Raw genomic sequence first — 18,745 nt, 5'->3', positions numbered from 1 at the left:
TGACAAAAAGGTTGATGGACAGTAGTGCAGCGTGGCCTCCTCCTCCTCCTCCTCCTCCTCCTGCTGACAGGCCCTCCTTCACCCTCGGACAGGCCAATCTGTACACACAGCAACACAGACACCACAGAGCCCATCTCAGTCACCACTTCGCCCATTTGTCACGTCAAACAGCCTCCCGGAGACGTGGCAGTCAAGTTATAGAGGTGATTGTATCAAAGTGACCCCTGTGCAACGGCCATAAATCGCTTGTTTTATAGGAAGCCGAGGTATCCACGCTCATTGATAGAATTGAAAGGAGAACGAGAGGACAGTCCACGTGATTCATGTAGCTTTAGGCCACGTGTCATCGTCTCACCTGGAGGACGGTTGCAGCTCAGCCGGAGCTCTCCGGCTCCACGTCGGTCGCCTCCTCTGTCGTCCCGCTGGTTTCCTCCGAAGACGCCTCCTTGGACGAAGCGGCCGTCTTCGGTCTTTCCTCTGGCTTCTCAGACGGGTCCACCACCGTGGTCCCCCTGCTCGTGTTGCAGCCCATGGTGTGGCTAAAGTGGAGTGTGTGTAGAGCCGAGGGGTCCTGAGGCGTGCAGAGCCTGAAAACGACTGGTCAACAACACCTGAAAACCAGTGTGAAGTGTTGTGGGCTCAGGTGCCTTTGTTCTCCATGGCAACCTCCAGACTTCCCCTTGTGTTGCGTTTGCTGTTGGTTTTGCTTTACGTGCCATTGTCTGCTTTTTTTTTTTTTCTTCTTCACCTTCTTGCAATTACCTCCCAAGCAACATCGGTTGAGAATTAACTGAGACGCGTGCCAGGACACGGTTACTGATAAACACTTGAGGATTGTGTGTCAGTCACAGAGGCTGCTGAGTAACTTTCCCACAAAAGGAAAAGCTTTTATGACCTATAAAAAAATTAACTGGTTTTGGATCTTTTTATTAAAAAAAATTTTAAGAGCTGATGCAAAAAACAATATCCAATTAACTTTGTTTATCAGGTATCAAAAAGGGACTCAAACAACACGTCACAATGTCTAATGAATCAGTATTTATTGTTTACAATGTCTTGATTGACAGACATATTTTCAAAAAAGACAATGCAGATACATAAAAAGTGCTTTTAGTTCAAAGACATCATATTATAAAAGGGACGGTCACATTTGTATTGAATAACTTACATTAAAAAGGTTAAAATCTCTCATAGTGTGACTAAATATCAGTTTCATTTCTAGGAAATATCTCCATGGGGATTTAGTTTGTGTGCGATGGCAACGATCTAATCAAGACGCTCTGGAATTCTTCACATAAGAGCTGAACCATGTGTTGTGAAACAAGCTCATCCTGCACTACTGCAGTCCATTTGGTCCCGGTCAAGGCCCACGTTTATCTAGAGAAAGTCCACTGACCGCTGTGCAGCCATGCCCTATTTCACATTCATACGCCATGCAGTATATTCTCACCCGGGACGTCCACAGTCCTTCACCATCAACCAGCTGGAGGTTAAGGACGTCCACTACGTACCCTTCATGTATAAAATGATGCAGAGAAGAAAAAAAAAAAAAGGAACATTTCTGCACTTTGAGCCGGCAGACAATTTGAACCCAAAGGAATTCTTCGAAATACTTGTCTGAAAAAATGAAAACCCTGTACTTTTCTAGTATTGTTTGACACTGTGGCAGCAGAGGAATTCCTGCTGGTTCAGATTTGGCTTGTTGAACAGGACGAGTGCAGCTCGACCTGCTTCCTCTTCACCACGACGCGATCGTTCACCACGTCCCTCAGCCGTCTGTGCCAGGCCGACTCGTCATCCAGACAAATCCTCTTGGCTGAGGGTCCGTCCTCACCCTCCTCCTCCTCACCCTCCTCCTCCTCCTCACCCTGCGTATCTGCCGATGGTGCGTGGCCGGGAGTGCCGGGAGGCCCCCCCATTCGGATCATGTTGTTGATCTCACACAGGAGCTATAGGAGAGGACAGCTCATATGATTATTTCAAATATTTCAAATGAACATCAGTTGTGAATTGTCGCGGCCGCTACAAACGTACATGTCGGGGGCTGCGGCTGATGACGTAGGAGATCGCAGGTTTACCGAGAGACTGAATCTCTGTGTTCAGACGTGAAATGAAGATGGAGTGATGTCCGGGCAGACGCTGCTTACGAGTGGAGGCCGTCTTCTCTCGGGGGTATGGAGACAGAGGAGGAGTGTCTCCCTGGACAAGAGCGGGACAGAATGTGTCAGAGTAATCTAAAACATCTCCCCCGTCCCGTCTTGTCTCAGGCCTTACTTTAAAGTTTGGGGCAAAGCGCTGTGCAAAAGGCTTCAGTTTCTTCATGTAGACGTTGTTGTAGAAGTGGATGATGTTGCCTCTCTCCTGCTGGCGGGTGTCTGGGTAACGTGCTGACGGGGTGTCGGGGGTCAGGACAGCACCGCTTCGGTTTCCTGTGATCAGCAGTGAATTAAGTCATCGCTCTTTATTGTGAGAGGCCTCTGGATTTACTAATGCAATGCCGGGAATAGTGTGACTGTCTCTGTTGGTTTGGGCCCCTCCGACCACCACTGTCACACTGCACACACCACGATCAGGCGACATAAACATTTTAAAGCTACTTTACAAATAATATAAATGACTTTAATACATTTTTAAATTTGCTTTCTGTTGAGAAGTTGGACAACAAACTTATTCAACTCTATACACAAATCTTGTTCCCAGTAGAATAAATGTGAAATTAACATCCAAATGTTTTTTTGTTTTTTTTTCACAAAATGTTTCTTACGGTTTACAGTTGTAAAATCTTCCATGACCCCTCCGGTGATCAGCACGTCTTTGTAAACCTGAAACCATAAAAAAAACAAACACAAATACCAAACCACTCCTTCTTGTGTTTCGTTCACGGCTTCACACAAACAAGAAACTTACACTTGTGCGTGTGCGTGGCAGCGAGCTGTAGTGCTTCATTATGCTTTTGAAAGGAATTTCCTTCTGGGTGATCTGTAAAGCAAAGACACAACAAGTTGTGTGACTGAATAAACATCAAGCGTTAAGTTTGTACCAGTGGTGCTGAGAAGAAGCTGAACTGCCTGACATCGTTTTTTGTTTTTTTTTAATAGCTAAAGTATCTGAGAAAAATTGTAAAAATTGTGAAAAATAGCGAAAAAGAACAACAAAATCCCTGCATGTCAAAACAGCTGATCAGCCAGAGGGTGAAATGTCTTAGTCTGCCATGAAATAAATAAATAAAATGGAAAAAATAACTGATGATGGCTTAAAATAAATAAATAAATAACAGCTAAAGTGGCTAGTAAAAGTCACTGAATCTACTAGAAAATGACAAAAACTGGAGGGAGGGTTTGCTGCAAAAAAAAAAAAAGACCAAATGGTTACAAGCACATGATAAGTGGCTAAAAATGAAATCAAATGTTTATCACTTTAAATTCTAATGAGGAATGTTCATAAATGCAGCCTGAATTTATATTTGCATGCAAAAAACGTATTCACACTAAATCATGAGCTGTGTTGTCGTCACTTAAAACAAATGTTTCAAACTTGACTGAGGTCACGTCTTCAGGTCATAAAGCCTGCGGTGCTCTGGTGTCATCGCTCAGTTATCCTCCCACAATTCTAAAACGTGCATCAGGTGAGGCGACTGAGTGTTGGACTGTGACGGACTGATGAAGAGTCCAGGACGAAGGCTGCCTCTCCTCCATCACAAGCTGAGACTCCAGCCGGCAGAAGATGGATGTTTTCCACCAGCTGGGCTGAAGTCACTCTTCTCTCTCTTTTGTGCACGGAACTTGAATTATGGCTGTTTTCATGATGTGCTGTGTATTTCTGTCAAAGGCAGGTGCTGAAGTGTCTTACTAACTCCATGAACAGACTCTTTCTGGTACGATTTTTTTTTTTTTTTCAGATGTTGGGATTGAAAAGAAGTGACGAATGGACGTTAATGTTAATTCAGGGCTCGCCGGCCTTCTCAAGTTAAACTCTGTTAAACTCCCCACCCACCTTGGCTGTGATGTAGGTGGCACACATGAGCAGCTGGTCCAGGTGCCGGTCGGCCATGAGGAAGGTGCAGTGCACCAGAGAGTGCTCGAAGCAGGTCCAGATCTTCAGCCGCAGCTCAGCGCCGAGGTCCAGGGCGGTGCACAGCTCCCGCAGGCGCCCGGCCATCAGGGCGTAAACCTGAAGGAGAGAGAGGGTGAGCGCATCACAGGGTGACGGCCAACGCGTGAGCCACTGAGAAACGCCACTGACCCTGCGAGCAAACGGACGGATGGATTTGGTTGGGTTCTCAGCTGACTGGGAGGACAGCTGCTCTGAGCTGCCACACAGCTTTGCACACAAACTGCCACCTGCTGGCAAAAACACAAGTTGACATGTACATTCACAGTTTGCAGCTGAGGATTCTAATGCCAGCGACGCTATGATGTCTACCTGTCGCTGGGTCGACTCTTTGATCTGCTTCCACTGGATCCTCCAGTTGTGACGGACGCATCACCTGCATTTGACACAAAACACTTGGAATAAAGAAGGATTTGATTGATGGCCACTTTAATTTCATGTTTTAGCGACAATCTCGATCCAATCCCAGCTGGAAGAACCGGACAACTTTCCAGTCCCTTACAGGACAAACAGTCACACACTCGCCTAACAGCATGTTTTAAATCAACTGTAAGAAAACATTAAGGTGACTCATTTATTTTTATGTGATTCAACACATAATAAGTTGAGTTGTTATGATAACTCAACTGAATTGAGTAAACATGAATAATTTGTGAACTGGCTTATAATTGAATGTTAGAAATGACAAAACATTCATTCATTCAAAGTTATATTGGTTTTTTTTATATTGTTAATCGCCCTGTAAATGGTACATACTTGGTGACAGTCGTGTTTTTCTCCATCATTCAAAGCAGGATTTACAGAAGTTGTATAAAATATACTGAAGGTACTTGTTGTCAAGTGGAGCATTGCTGATTATTAAGGGACACTGATTGTACAGCGTGCAGGCACTACAAAGCCATCAATTGCTCTGAAATGGATTTCCACTGTGGGAGGAAACTCAAGTACACAGAGAAAACATGCAAAGTCAAAGTGGATTTGTTGGTTTTTTTTTAATGGTGGTAATTGTCTTTTCTTTCTTCCGTCTTATTCCGAATAAAAGCACTTCTTGTTTGGAGATGACAGTTTCTGCCACACGTAGGCAGCAACAGAAACTGTTGTTTTGTATAATTTTAGACGAGCAGGATAAATATAAAATAAGAAATACAAATTTAAATGAAATGAGTACGTTAAAATTCAGTTCCAGCAGAGATGTGAACTTTCACATAAACAGCTGCAGTATGTACTCAAACCACACAAACATAAGCTATTAAAAAGAAGAAGAAAAACTGTTTTATCAGGTTATATTAATAGACTATAATAATAATATTGATATATACATATATGTAGGATGTGAGCTACACGTTTGCTCACTGCTCAGGCCCACGTGATTAATTTTAGAGGACAAAAGTTCCATATAAACACTGAAGATTATGACGGTGAAGCAACTTTGCACGTCCTCCTCGTGCTGCTACTTCCGGTTTGTTTACGTCTGGACAGTCTCTGGAGGTTTGTGAGGGTGTGAGGTCACCGACCTGCAGGCAGGAGGGCAGCCGGCCCTCATTGGCTCTGACGTCCTCCCACAGCGGAGACTCGCTGGCCCAGACCAAGTTCTCCAACACCTTCTGCTCAATGTGGAGCAGGTGTCCCGCCCCCGCTCGGGGGACGTTCCCCGCGGCCCTGAACACCAGCATGACCGCCTGAACAGCAGAGGGGAAGCGATCCTCAGTGGGGTTCTTGCCTCGCTTCGCCCAGCGTCTGCGTGAAACACACCTTCAGGAAGTCGTACGAGGAGAGCTGCAGTATCTGGAGCAGCTCGGGGAAGTCACACGGCAGACGGTTCAGGGTGACGGCGATCTCCAGAGAGCAGGCCACCAACAAGCGCTGGATCAGATCAAACCCCAAGATGCTCTGCAGCAAATCACACACAGATCAAAATCACAACTGTGGCAACACTTCATGGGATGCAGCTCTAGATGTGGCCACCAGAGGGCAGCAGACTCACTGAGGCTCTGGTTCCAGGTCTCTTGCTCTCCTGGTTGAGAACCTTCTCCAGGATGGTCCAGTACCAGTCGGTGGCGTCTGTGCAGCACCGCGCGGCCACTTCTGTGAACAAAACCACAGAGATTAGCTGCAACGTGTCAGGCACTACAGGATTTATCACGGATTATTGAGACGATGAAAATCCACGGTACCTTTGTTGCCCTCGTCCCAGCAATGTTGCAGGAACTTGTCCAGCATGTGTCTCAGTCTTGTGATCTCCTGGGTTGGATCTCTCCCACTGGCCCTGGATCAGTGTGAGTGAGTGAAGAGAACAAAAATCAACTGAAGCCACCAAGCAAACAAAAAAAAACGTGTTACATATCAAACTTGTGGACTTTCTCTGGTTGGAACACATATGAAAGACATCGGCTCCAGGCTGGTTTTTCTTTCACCACAACAACAGAAGTGAACAGCAGTCACTCAGACTTGTTCGATGAGCCTAACGGAGCGTGGCGAGCTGGTGACGTGGCGGTGTCCTCGCTCCGTTGTCGTCTGGTTCTACCCGGACGTGGTCGCTGCACAGCAACACGACCGACGCAGCCAGCTCTTGTGTACGAGTGAGTCACGGCGTGGGACTGTGGTGCCGACCTGAACACGGCCATCAGACGCTCGCCGGGGCCAAACGTCGACCTTCCCACGATGCCCCGCGGTTCAGTTGCCATGGTGACCTCCTCACTCGGGCAGGATGAGAATCGACCAAGCGCCTTAATGCAGGAAAGGACATTAGAGGCACTGAGACACAGAATCCGCTGGACATCAGGCGTGTTCACAATCCACTCGATGAAACTGGAGCATGTCACATTTCAGCCACATGTCACATTTCTTTTTTTTTTAATAACGAATCTTTATATTGCTCCGATAATTCTAATAAATGAAGAAGATACAATTTGTGTTTGACTCCAATAGCATATACAGTATTAGGAAAAATGACTTTTAGAAGTATTATACATGCATGAAATGGCGATTGACTTGGAATAACCTTTGAAAATGTATAAGAAAACCAATATTTTGTGAGTCATGTGGTTTTTTTGTTGATGTTGTTTTTTACAATGTAATAGATCATTTTAAGTTACACATACCGTCCAAGTATCTCAATCCTGAAGTGAACACACTGTGACTTTGGTCATTGTTCTGCCAGCAGCATTTAATCAGCAATGAATAAACAACAGTTTGGGTTGTAAAGAAAACATTTCAGCCTCTTCTGATGAGGCGTTCATTTAAAAGACTGTGTTTAGATTCTGGTTGCTTCCCTAAATTCTCTCTGTACAAATCAGGAGGACGTGACCTCAGTACGGATGTTCACTGTTCAGCACGGGCCCGACGACGTAACTTCACAACGGTAAACCAAGACTGACGTTACATCGAGGGAAATGTACAGTAACAGACATATCTACAGACTCCGCCTGTAACCTGAGGTGACGAATGTGTTCTGGATTATTTGATGAGCGGCAGTTTGAGTCTTCCAGTCGAGGGTCTGACTCTGAGTCATGTCAGGCTGCATGGTGGCTTGAAATATGCTTGAAATAATTAGATTGAAGAGACACACTGTGGCTGACATCAGTACCGGGCCTCTTCCTCTAAAATCTCCATATTTCAAGTCTAAACGTGACTTTGTGGGGGTAACTGTGATGTTGCAAGTCACTCAACTGACTGAGGTGTAATAAACAGATGATGATAAACTCAGTCCAGCTCCATATATATCTTCCATTGGCCAGTTGGATTTTAGCTACAAAGAGCTCTGCAGTGGTGTTGGTACAGCCGTTTAAATAAATCTTATATATTCCACTTTATCTAGTTCTAGGTCATGGATGTAGTACTAACTTGTCAAAAGTCTGTAATAATGTTGGTTTTTCTGTTACTGAAGCGACATCCCTCAACAATTTTAATAATAATTGTTTTCTATTTTGTAATATTATTGACTTTATTGCATTCAAAATGGCCAGGGTTATTATGCTATTGGCAGGTATGGCGATATTGCCCATTATTCTGTCACTGGTTGCTACAAACTCACCAGGCGAGGGCTGACTGCTGCTGAGTTGGAATATTTAGGATGCCAAAGAAGGCTCAAGTCTGTAAAAAAAAAAAAAAAAAAAAAAATTAAAGACAGAGCGGCCCAGGTTGTATAAGGAGAGAATTAACTGCAAACTACAGTGAATAAGTCATTTTGGGAATTATTGCAGTTGCCTGGCTTCATTTCTTTAAAAACAAAAAGCATTTTCAACTAAATGTTTTTATTGATCTTCTGTATAATTTTGAGATTCTCTTAAATAGCGAAGACATAAGAAAATCTAACATTTGCCTTTATAACCTTTTTTAACTGCAGGTCTGAAGACACTAGGTGTAAAAATGTTGGTTTCCATTTACTCACATCACATTTACATATTTATCCGATCTGTGTTTTTGTCGGGTAATCGGGAAGATAGTGTCACAATAGATGTCGAAAATCATAAATGAATGAGGACCACACAAAAGTGTATATGCTGTTAAGGATCATTTGTATTACTTATGGTGATATTTTACCAGATAGACGCAAAAGGCTAATAACATTTTTCCAAGAAGCCGCTGAAGCTAAACTCTGCTGCCGACCTTTCAAGTTAAGTCTGAATCCTTCAGGGATGCCAAACTTTACTCTAATACTGTATTATGGTAACGCAACAACTTCCATAATTAATTAAAATGTTTGTTAGAGTGATGGCACAGAGGCCGTAAGGGTATTTAGCACAACGTAACAGTGGTCTTATTCAGATACTTGTTAGCAGTGTCAAAAACATGTAAAATCTTTTAAAGTGATTTTATTTTTTGGAAATCTTTAGTGTGCTTTTGGCACCGTGTTCAAATCTGGAGCTTCTTCCTCTTGAGCAAGACAGTGGATTTCTACAGAACTGAACACACGGACCAGCGAGCCTGCCTGACCTTGTAATGCCACTTTGTACCACAAGATGGTGTCTTGAGTCAGAGAAATATGCTGCAGGTGCTGGAAACAAAATATTGTCTGAAAGGGCTGATGAACAAAAACTGAGACTCGGAGTGCAAAACACCATTAATGAAACCTAATGGAGCTTTAAAGTTCTTGCTTCAGTGTGACTCACTTCCTCCAGCTGCAACAAATGATACACCTCATCATCATGACTGATTCACAAAGGAAAGCCCACTCAGTTGGTTTACTCTCCTCTTCCAGAGGAGTCTCACAAATCAACATATATTTGCTCTGTTTTCACGGAAGCAGCTCGTCTCGTCGTCACACCGCTCCTCTTCTATTTGTTTGTTTTATTGAAACTCCACCATCCGGCACCAGATATGCGATCACACCCATTTCCTGTTTCCTCTCCACCGGCCTGCACTGACAGGAGCTTCATCCAAACACGCTCTGCTCTCGCTCTGTGACACGTGCTGCAGTTTCGAAAGTGGATTTAACTGCGGATTCCCGGTGTCGGACTGACAGTCTGTCCTGCCGTCCGTAAACATTGTGTCGAAGACTTCCTGACTCTCGCGGCATCGCATTGTCACAAAAGTCGTAAAACAAGGTTCAAAGTCACTCACCGGCGTCAGCGGCTCTCGGGAGCTGGTTGTGGTGTGTGAGCGTCTCCCAGCCACCGAGTCTAAACAGCCTCACGCAGCTTCACAGCAGCTCAGCATGATTCAGTTCAGCCAACATGAGGAAGTTCAGCCCTCTGGCCTCCCAACGCAGACAAGTCCTGACTTGTCTTCTGGGCCTGGTTGCTACGATAAACGCCATGATAAACTCCGTGCAGGAGGAAGAGGAGGAGGAAGAGGAGGGCTGGGAGTGGAGCAGAATGATCACCCTATATTTTATCTTCTTGACTGAAGATAGGGAAATGGATTGGATTCACTTTAGAACCGTTTTCTCTTTGATTACACGAGTTACCATTTTGGAAAAACAAAAAGAAAAAGTCGCTAAATTGTTTTGGTAACAGAAATTGTTTTTTACTTGCTTACCTGATCGTGTCATTTTTTGGCAATAGTTTATTGTTGTGACTCTTAAGCTGTTAATCCTCTGAACGTACGTCAGTTCGCTGACCGTGGAATGATGGAACACGCACATTATTTCAGTCAGTTTGACTCTTTAGTATTAAAGTATGGGGTTCGGTTTAGAGATACACTTCATCAGCAGCAGAAGCTGCGAAGAAAACCCCCCAACATGTGAACATCTCTTCTAACGCAGAGGCAAACTCTTGAGGGCCTAAACATACATAACTTCTCGCGACACTTTGCACAGTCATCAAGCCCGGCGACAAATGTGATCATTTGGAGGAATCACACGTGTGACTAGAAAAATGGCTCAACGGCGCCACCTGGAAAATTTGAAAAATGGAGTCCCCGGATCCCGATTCACCGAGAGCTACGAAAGTCGGCACACATATGTATCACCCCAAGACGCACAAAAAAGTCCCCTGTGTACATACCGAAAACTCAACAGGAAGTGCGCAATTTTGAAAATTCTATAGGATTTTTTGCAGATTTTGGACCAAATGATATTTTCTAGAGTTTTCAAATAAGCTGAAAATTGGCGTAGTGATAGAATAGAGATTGGTGAGCAAAGCGCATCAAAATCGCACCATAATATCTGAGGGCGTGTCCAAAAATGGACGTTTCACCACGAAACAGTAAGTGTAGTGTAAAAACAGGAAGTGACTTGTAAAAGAGCTTAACATCACTTGATCGGCGTGAAACTTGACAAATACCATCAGAGGCCGGCCGTCATCACAACCATATGATGAGCTTCACTCTTGACGCCATCTGAGGTCGTGACCTTTGCCATTCTTGCGATGTAACAGGATTCGCAGTGTAAAAGGCCTTAACTTGTCTTCAGGGTCAGAGCCCGTTATGTATAAATATTTTATAGATTATAATGTTATTATTTTACTGGTCCAGCCCTCTGCTGGTAAAATCTTTCTTTATGCAACTCCTGAACCCCAAACTGCTGTAAATAGTTCTAAAATAGCAACTTCAAACTTGATACAAATCATATTTGATTGTTTTCAACATTGACACAATGAAAATGTTGACTCCCACCAAATGGAAAAACCACAAGGCACAAGCAGTTTACTGATAGTCAGAAGAATATGTTTAATAAAAATAATTAAACCTCAATTTTCCTCTATAGAACTTCATAGAAAGTAATCCAATAAATTACAAATGACTTTAAGACGTGTTTTTTTTTCCTGCACTACATGAATTATTTTGACTACACAGACCACAACTTGCAAATATTACAACTGTCAAAAGGAAAATAAAGAGAGAGAAAGAGAGACAAAAAAACTGACCAGGGGTGACATTTAGAATCATGTTCAAGCTTCAAATAATAAATACAAAACCCACGATGCTTCGTTTTGTCATCTCAGTGATGAGAACTGGAAAAGAAATCGCCTCCCTGTACAGCAGTAGTGTGTTTTTCCTCTTGCATATTGGTCATTGTGTCTGAATGCAGAAGCAGCACTGCTCTTCTTTGTGCTGTACAGTAAAACCCGACAAACGAAAGCGGAAGAAAAAGCAACAACAACAAAAAAAAGTCCCATTTTGAGTGTACTTTCTTTCCCGTGTGTGTGTGTGTGTGTGTGTGTGTGTGTGTGTGTGTGTGTGTGTGTGTGTGTGAGAGAGTCAGTCCAACAGACACCGACAGCAGACGGAGAGCGGTGGCTGGGTGTTTGCATAAGGGCACTACAAGTTTTTAAAGAGAGCAGAGGTGCAGAAATACAAAATGACAGTGGCATTTTCTTTACGTTCACCACTCAGACATAGAAAAATACCGCAGTTAGTAATCATAGCAATATTAAAAAAAAAAAAAAAAGTATTTGCAAGCAGATCCACGACGAGCTCGTCTAAATAGAAGACAAACAGGCATACAAAGAGAAATCGCCTTTAAAGTAACGCTCGAAATCAGACGCGTGTTCAGTCTCTTGTGTTTTCTTCATGGAGGACACGATGCTACAGCTACACTCCAATGAACCACAACAGTTTGTGTATCTAACAGTCCTAGAGCTGGAGAGAAAGTCTAAATCCCCCCCCCCCCCCCCCCCCCCCCCAAAAAAAAGGTACTTCGGCTCGAGTGACCTCCAGTGTTTGTGTATCCTGGTTACAGCTCAAAGAAGAAAAAAAAATGGACACGTGCAAAGGGATGTAGAAGCGAGGATGAGACAGTGAGGAACAGGATAAGGGCACTTCTACTTCAGCGAAATTAACACAACCCCGCCCCCCCCACCCCCAAAAAAGTGACAAATTAAGTCAAGCTGCTTTATAAAAATGATTTTTTAAATTTTTAAATAAAGCCCTTTCCTGAAGCAAGCCCGTCTGGCACCACGTGTAAAAACATAATACTCAGTCGAAGGGAGAAGCTTCCTACAATCTTCGCCAGGCCTTCAGCTATTTTGTGCTTCGTGACGCAATGCGCTCCGTACGTACGACGGAAACACGGAGGACGTCGAATCCTCCACGTTTCTAAAGAACACTTGTAATATTAGCTCCTGCTAATCAGTTTCTCCGGCTTTTTCCTCCATTTTGCAACATTTAGAGCGGAAAGTGGAAGCAGTAGGTAAGACGTAGTAAGACGATCGGCCCAGAGAGACACACAAAACCAAAAAGAAAAAAAAAAAAAAAAAATCATCCGGAAGCTCTACGTTCAAATGAATCGAACAAAAACAAAAGGAAAGAAAAAAGGCCTCAGGCAGACATTCCAGCAAGGACAAGGGGACGGCAACACATCGGGGTCAAATTAAGATGGCAAAAAATAAATCAAGTTTCATTTTTATGCTTTGTATTTTGAAACATTTGATAAAAAGTTGATAAAAATGTTTTTATCTTCTGACATAACTTTGCCTCTCAATGCAAAACTCAACCTTGTTTGATTTGATTGAGAGGTTATGATCAATGAAATTTCTCATTTTTGTGTCATTTTGAATTACAAAAGTGTGTGCAACTAATTTTCAATGGTAGTTCTAACTCGGCAACTTTTTTGAACAATAAAAAACTTTACTTGACACGTCGACTGTCATTTACAATAGAAAATATTTTAAATAATCCCCGAATTGAAATTCCTTATTTCAATTGACATTGTTTTGACGTTGAAACCGTTTTTAACAGTTAAACTCAACATTTTGACTTGACTTACATCAAAGCTGACTTTTGATTTATTTTTCACCCCCTCCCAACACGTCCCCCTCTGCAGAGCCGTTGCCGGGGGCAACTGTGCACAAGGACAGCAAGAATAAAAACGCACCCGTACATTTGCACAGTGAAGCCAATCCATTTAGGAAGAAGTTGAGGTAAGACGCAGTCAAATCCGCCGGGGCTGTAGTAGCAATAACATCCATTAAGAATCCTTTCCAGATCACACAACTCTTGTCAACCACCTCCGAGGGTCAAAGTATATTCTCTTGTTGTTGTTGTTGTTGTTGTTGTTTGGCACACAGTAAAAAGGTTTTATGTAACTTCAACTCAAGAGCTTTTTTTTTTTTTAAATACAGACGCGCTCGTTTACTGCGGGGAGCTAAAGTGCGCCTGGAACGTGTGGCGGCATGTTTGTAAGGTGAGCGTGAGGACTGTGAAAACGTTTGTGACAATAAATACAACAAAACAAAACAAAAGCAAGATTTTAAGCTTGTTCGTGACTGGAAAAAAACAAAACAGTATTTGCACGTGTGTGAATGCACAGGGAGCTTCGGGTGAATCCAAACGAAGCCACAGATGGAGAAAGTGTTGGGGGGTGGGGTGGGGGGGGGTCAGGTTGGAAAGGCGGTGGGAGTTGTGCACTGGGGTGGAACGATGGCAGACGAGAAGAAGGATCTACAGCTTCAGTGACATTCATTAGCTGCCCAAGTTATTGCTGACATATCCAACGTATGACCGGCAAAGCAAAAGTGTCAAACCAACCTGTAAAAGTATTTACAAGAGAAACCAAAGTGTTTGTCAGCCCCCAACCCCCCCCCCCCGCCCCCCGCCCCCCCACCCCCCCCCCCCACGTGCCCTTTCGACAATCAAAATATATTAATAGTACAGCTCAACGAGCGTGTTGATGTAGTTTCACGTTTTTTTCTTTAATAAAATTAATCCTGACATAATTACAATAATGCCTTTTTTTTTGTTGTTGCAGTTGTACATAACTGTGTGGTACAAGTTCACAGAGTTCAGAAATCTACTAAAGTCTGACATGCAAAATGTCTCAAAACAAGACTGTACCTTGTGAACAAACACTGACGTTTTATTTCAGTTCCTTTTAAGTCACTTTTTCAGTTTTTTTCTTTGATTTTTTTTTATTTTTTAAGATTTTTCTAGTCTTTATTACACAACATTGTAGTTAGTTCTTGTATTTACACGTAGAGAAAATTGCAACGTAAGTGCTGTAAAATCCATATATATGTGAATATATGTATACATTTCTAGGCGATACATAAATAAATTTATAATTATATATTTTGTGGGATCAGTCCTCATCACTGGAGTCTGAATCGTCTGAGGATGAGGAAGAGCTCCCAGACTCTGACGAAGACGACTCCGCTTTCCCTGAACAGTCAGGACCACTGTTCTCTTTTTGTTCTGTGGACTCCTCCTCCTCATCCTCCTCTTCTTCGTCCAAAGCCTCGTCGAGCGCCTCGTCGTCGTCGTCGTCATCGTCTTCCTCCTCTTCCCCGTCCTTCCTGGCCCGTGGCCGCTCTGTTGAAGGCTGCGAGGCTGCAGGTGGGTGAGGAAGAGGAGGGTGAGGAGCAGCAGCAGCAGCAGCAGGCGGGTCAGTGTTTGAGCTCTGCGGCTGTGCGGCAGACACGGGAAGGTTAAGGCCTGGAGTGAGAAGCATCCCTGGGTAAATCATACTGGAGAGTAACAAGGGGTTAAGAGAAAGTGGCTGACTGGAGGCCGCAGAAGCGGCCGAAGCACTTTGTGTGGCGGTGGCGGAGGATTCTGAGCAGGAAGCAGAGGGGGGAGTCGCGCCCGAGGGCTCTGTCCTTTCTCCTTTGCTGTCCGAGGTGTGAGACGGGGCTTTGGGGGCGGGCGGCTCCACCGTCCCGCCGCCGGCTCCTTTCGTCTTCTCCTCCGAGCCCCCGGCGCCTTCCTGGGCGGGCTTCCCCAGCAAGCTGCTCATGCCGAGCAGGTTCGGCAATCCGGCCATGCCGGACAGCATCATGGGGAACATGGCGGCCAGGTTGCTGGCGGCCAGGTTGCCCGCGTCGGAAGGCAGCCCCATCAGGCCGGCGGTGAGCTGCAGGGACTGGAGGCTCTGCAGGTTCTGCTGGAAGGCCTGCAGGCTGCTCAGGTCCATCCCGGAGATGAGGCCGTTGGTGAGCAGGGGGTTCAATCCCAGGGCGGAGGCCGCGGGGTTGGGGGCCGACGCGCCCGCCGCTGCCGCCGCCGCCGCCGCCTTGGCCAGAGGGTTCTTGGGCCGTCGTCCACGCCGGCTCACCTCCTCGGGAACGATGGGCCCTGTCAGGATCCGGTCAAACATGCTCTCTGGAAGGTAACCCTGTGTGAAGCACGGACACACCGAGTGAGGGAGGATGGAGAGAGGGCACGCAAAAAAGAGGAATAACATTGTTTCAAACAGGAAATAGTCTAAAAGCTCTTTTTACCCAGTTATTACATGACATCTCTGTGCTTTGGTCTTTTCAATGTCCACCTGAACCTGACAGTGAATAATCAGATGAGACCATTCCTCCAGCCTACGTTGGACCTGCTTAGTTCATCTTTTTGGACAAATCAAACTTTAAAATAATATGCTTTCATACTGATATTTTCTTTATATAATAATAATATAATATTGACTATTAAACCAATTTGTCATCATCACTATCATGCACCTGTGCATGCAGTTTGTCCTTCATGCATCCGGACTCTTGACACTCTCTTCTTTTTTTTTTTTTAATGCATTATAATTTAATAAGACTCATTTTAATGCCTGTTGCAAATGTGCTCGATAATATTCAGGTTTTGTGAAAAATGCATATGTTCCCTTGTTAGAAAAGCTTCCAGCTTTGATGACTGTGTGGACAATCTGCGTGTTTGTTTTAGCGAGGAGCAGCTATAAACCCGGCCCGATCGGAAAACGGCTTTCGACAAATAGTATCGTGAAACAATGCTACAGCCTGACGTGCTTATTTGTTGTGACCCTTGTGCCACCGTGGGACTCACCGACTGTTTAACCACGTCGGCCCACTCAGGCGGGACCCCGTACTCTGGGTTCTCCTGCAGGAACCGGCAAAGATCCTTCAGAGGCGGCGCAAACGCTCCGCCGACCTGCAGGCGGAGCACCAGAGAAGAAATACCAACATGATTTAGTTTTAGCCTTGAAGTGGATTGGACATGACAATCTGTTGTTTGGATGGAAATCAACACATAAACGCACCTTGCGTGCGTTCCTCCTGTTGATGATCTGGACTCTCTCCTCTCCGGTGAGACTGTTCACGTCGATCTTGTTTGGGTTCCTGCAGCGGTGCCTTTTCTGTTTCGGCCGTCCGTCCTGGAAGTGGAACTGCAGTTGCATCTTATTCACCCCCTGGGAAGAAATAGAAAAAAAGACTTCATTGGCAAAACTGTACCTTATTTCTTGAGACTTCCAGCATGTACAGAATGTGACTTTCAGATCACACGTCTCCTCAGTGTGACCTGATGGGTTTATTCTTGAGGAGGAATGTGAAAACTCACTGGGATGAAGGCTCCCGTGTCTGCCACGAAGCCGGGATGCTCCTTCAGCCACTGCTCAAGGTCTTTCCTCTGCGGAGCGTCGTCTCCGGCGAGTCGCGTGCCGTCTTTGAGGTTGATGACGGGAACCCTGCTCTCCGTGTCGGCCGGGGCCTGACTGAAACCCGGCGCAGAGGAAACGGCCATGCCCACCTGGCCGATGCCGCCCCACCCCGGAGGCACCTGCACACACAGGTGTTACGTATCATCCCATACAGCTTCAGGCACATTTATACGAACAGCCTTTAACTTTCATGTTCTTGCCTGATCGGGAACGGCAGGAACTCGAGTCCTGTTCATGAAGAGCAGGTCCATTCCCTCCACGTTCTTCCTCCTCCCTCTCCGCCTCTTAACCACCGGCTGGCCGTCCAGCACTCCGTTCAGTCTCATCTGGCCAGTCAGACCTGGAGGAGCTGCAGCCGTGAACAAAACCGTCAATAAAGTCTCATTCAACTTGGAACTACTGACGCCCCGAGACATTATAAGACTCTTAATTTATTTTTAAAACATTTTCAGCAGCGAAAACTAATTGCAAACTCAATTTAAATGACATTTAACAGAGTTGATGTGGAACAATTGAGTTTTATGAACCGTACTTTGCTGCCATCTAGTGGCAGTGATGAATAGGAGGACAGAGCTACTTTCAAGGGGTCATATTTTGCACAATGGTTTTCTTACAGCAATATGCATCCCCATACCTAGGAATGTCTTTCATCTCTCTCCATGGCTTTTTAAAATTTTTAAAGCGTGTTTCTCCAACGAGCCAATCAGAAGTCAAACTCTATATAGTGTCATCGGGGGTTTAGCTAATCAAGGTAGGCTCCTCCTTTTGACCCTTCCACAAATTATGCAGCTCTGCTCTGGCACATGGCACCACGAGAGGAAGTACTGCCTCCTTTTCCCAAGATGGGCATGTGTGGGCGGAGCCAGTCCAGTTCACACAGACACAGCAGATTCTGAATGCAGCTCCTATGATCCAATATTGAAATGTAGGAAAACCAAAGGAAAGCTGGATTTGGGGGAAAACACTTTAAGTACCATGTTTTTGGGCCAATGAGACCAATGTGAAAGTGTTGAAAATCTGGATAATATGATCCCTTCAACATTGGGTTGCAATGTGGTGGCTGGCCTGAAATAAACGCACCGCTCTGGAAGCTGCACTGAGGTTTGGTGATGTCAGCCAGGCTCGTGTCCGACGCACTCTGCAGCTCGTGGAGCCGGGCCAGGTATTGCTGCTGGGCCTGCGGGCCGTCCTCGGACTCCAGCGGCCTCTTCACAGGTAGACCCTGTTTCTGGAAGGTCAACTTCAGACCTCCCTCCTGCCACAGACAGACAGACGCCAGTGTGAGACAAGGAAACCAACTGCAGAACAAAAACATCCAGAAGGAAGAACAAGGAGGCCTAATCATTTGACTCTCTATTGAGCTTCAGTGTCGCCTTTGTCAATTGTGCAAGTTAAAGATCACAGAGAAACTGTTCAGGGTCTTTTAATTTTATGAAACCAAGTCAATTTCGTAATTATTTCTCAAAAACAGCAAATAACGTTGAGGCGTTTTCTCGTTAGTACGACTGGGACACATGGACACACAGTGGGTAGTGCTTAGCAGGGCAGTGGGTGAAGCCTCATCAGTCTGGATGGTAGTTGGAAGCCATGCCAAATGGATAGCTGCTGTCTGCAAGTCTCCATTTCAGAGGAACCAAGCAGCAGGTGTTTGACGATTAAATAAAATGTTAAATTTGGAAGGGGAAAAAAAAGAAAAAAGACCTTTTATCTGAGTGCGACATCAAAGCAGGGGAAAAAAATAGCAGCGATTCTGAAGCCTGCCAAGTTAATAGCCACGTTGCCTAGAAGCATATTAGAGAACACCCACAGCAGAGGTCTCCGTTCCAATCAGATTATTAGCCAGACCCCTTCAGTCTAGAGAGGCTT

The 18,745-nt window shown here is 44.9% G+C and overlaps 2 protein-coding genes across 5 annotated transcripts in view; both read right to left on the bottom strand.

Annotated features, from left to right (window-relative positions):
* Positions 1-1,094: 1,094 nt before the first annotated feature.
* LOC308131035 (retinoblastoma-like protein 2) lies at positions 1,095-9,797 on the bottom strand. 2 transcript variants are annotated; one of them, XM_080497591.1, is made up of 14 exons: positions 9,673-9,797; positions 6,721-6,836; positions 6,285-6,376; positions 6,095-6,195; positions 5,863-6,000; positions 5,625-5,789; positions 4,423-4,486; positions 4,243-4,343; positions 3,994-4,170; positions 2,908-2,979; positions 2,765-2,822; positions 2,275-2,429; positions 2,035-2,199; positions 1,095-1,949 (listed from the first exon to the last, which is right to left on the bottom strand). In XM_080497591.1, the coding sequence occupies exons 2-14, from the start codon at positions 6,792-6,794 to the stop codon at positions 1,689-1,691; spliced, it is 1,623 nt and encodes a 540-aa protein (XP_080353717.1). In that variant the 5' UTR covers positions 6,795-6,836; positions 9,673-9,797; the 3' UTR covers positions 1,095-1,688. The 2 variants fall into 2 exon arrangements, with proteins under 2 accessions (XP_080353717.1, XP_080353718.1); XM_080497592.1 differs by having other exon boundaries at positions 4,243-4,340.
* Positions 9,798-14,162: 4,365 nt separating this feature from the next.
* Positions 14,163-18,745, bottom strand: part of chd9 (chromodomain helicase DNA binding protein 9) — a 77,795-nt gene continuing 73,212 nt past the window's right edge. For all 3 annotated transcript variants that reach the window (XM_080494887.1, XM_080494888.1, XM_080494889.1), the window contains 6 exons: positions 17,960-18,134; positions 17,080-17,228; positions 16,780-16,998; positions 16,481-16,630; positions 16,267-16,371; positions 14,163-15,601 (listed from right to left, as the gene is read on the bottom strand). In XM_080494887.1, the coding sequence (XP_080351013.1) occupies positions 14,570-15,601; positions 16,267-16,371; positions 16,481-16,630; positions 16,780-16,998; positions 17,080-17,228; positions 17,960-18,134 (1,830 nt within the window). In that variant the 3' untranslated portion in view covers positions 14,163-14,569. The remainder of the gene's footprint in view (positions 15,602-16,266; positions 16,372-16,480; positions 16,631-16,779; positions 16,999-17,079; positions 17,229-17,959; positions 18,135-18,745) is intronic.

Source organism: Blennius ocellaris (genome assembly GCF_963422515.1).
Source record: "Blennius ocellaris genome assembly, chromosome: 1".
In the NCBI taxonomy this organism is placed as follows: Eukaryota; Metazoa; Chordata; class Actinopteri; order Blenniiformes; family Blenniidae; genus Blennius; species Blennius ocellaris.
The sequence above is the reverse complement of the archived record's forward strand: the minus strand, read 5'-3'. Positions and strand labels throughout refer to the sequence as shown.

Bases quoted from the DNA above. Each gene is read 5' to 3' on its own strand.
- LOC308131035 (XM_080497591.1), bottom strand. From the start codon at position 6,794: ATGGCAACTGAACCGCGGGGCATCGTGGGAAGGTCGACGTTTGGCCCC. The intron at 2,823-2,907 runs GTAAGTTTCTTG...TTATGGTTTCAG, and splicing joins TGCCACGCACACGCACAAGT to GTTTACAAAGACGTGCTGAT. The intron at 2,200-2,274 runs GTAAGGCCTGAG...GCTCTTGTCCAG, and splicing joins GCTTTGCCCCAAACTTTAAA to GGAGACACTCCTCCTCTGTC.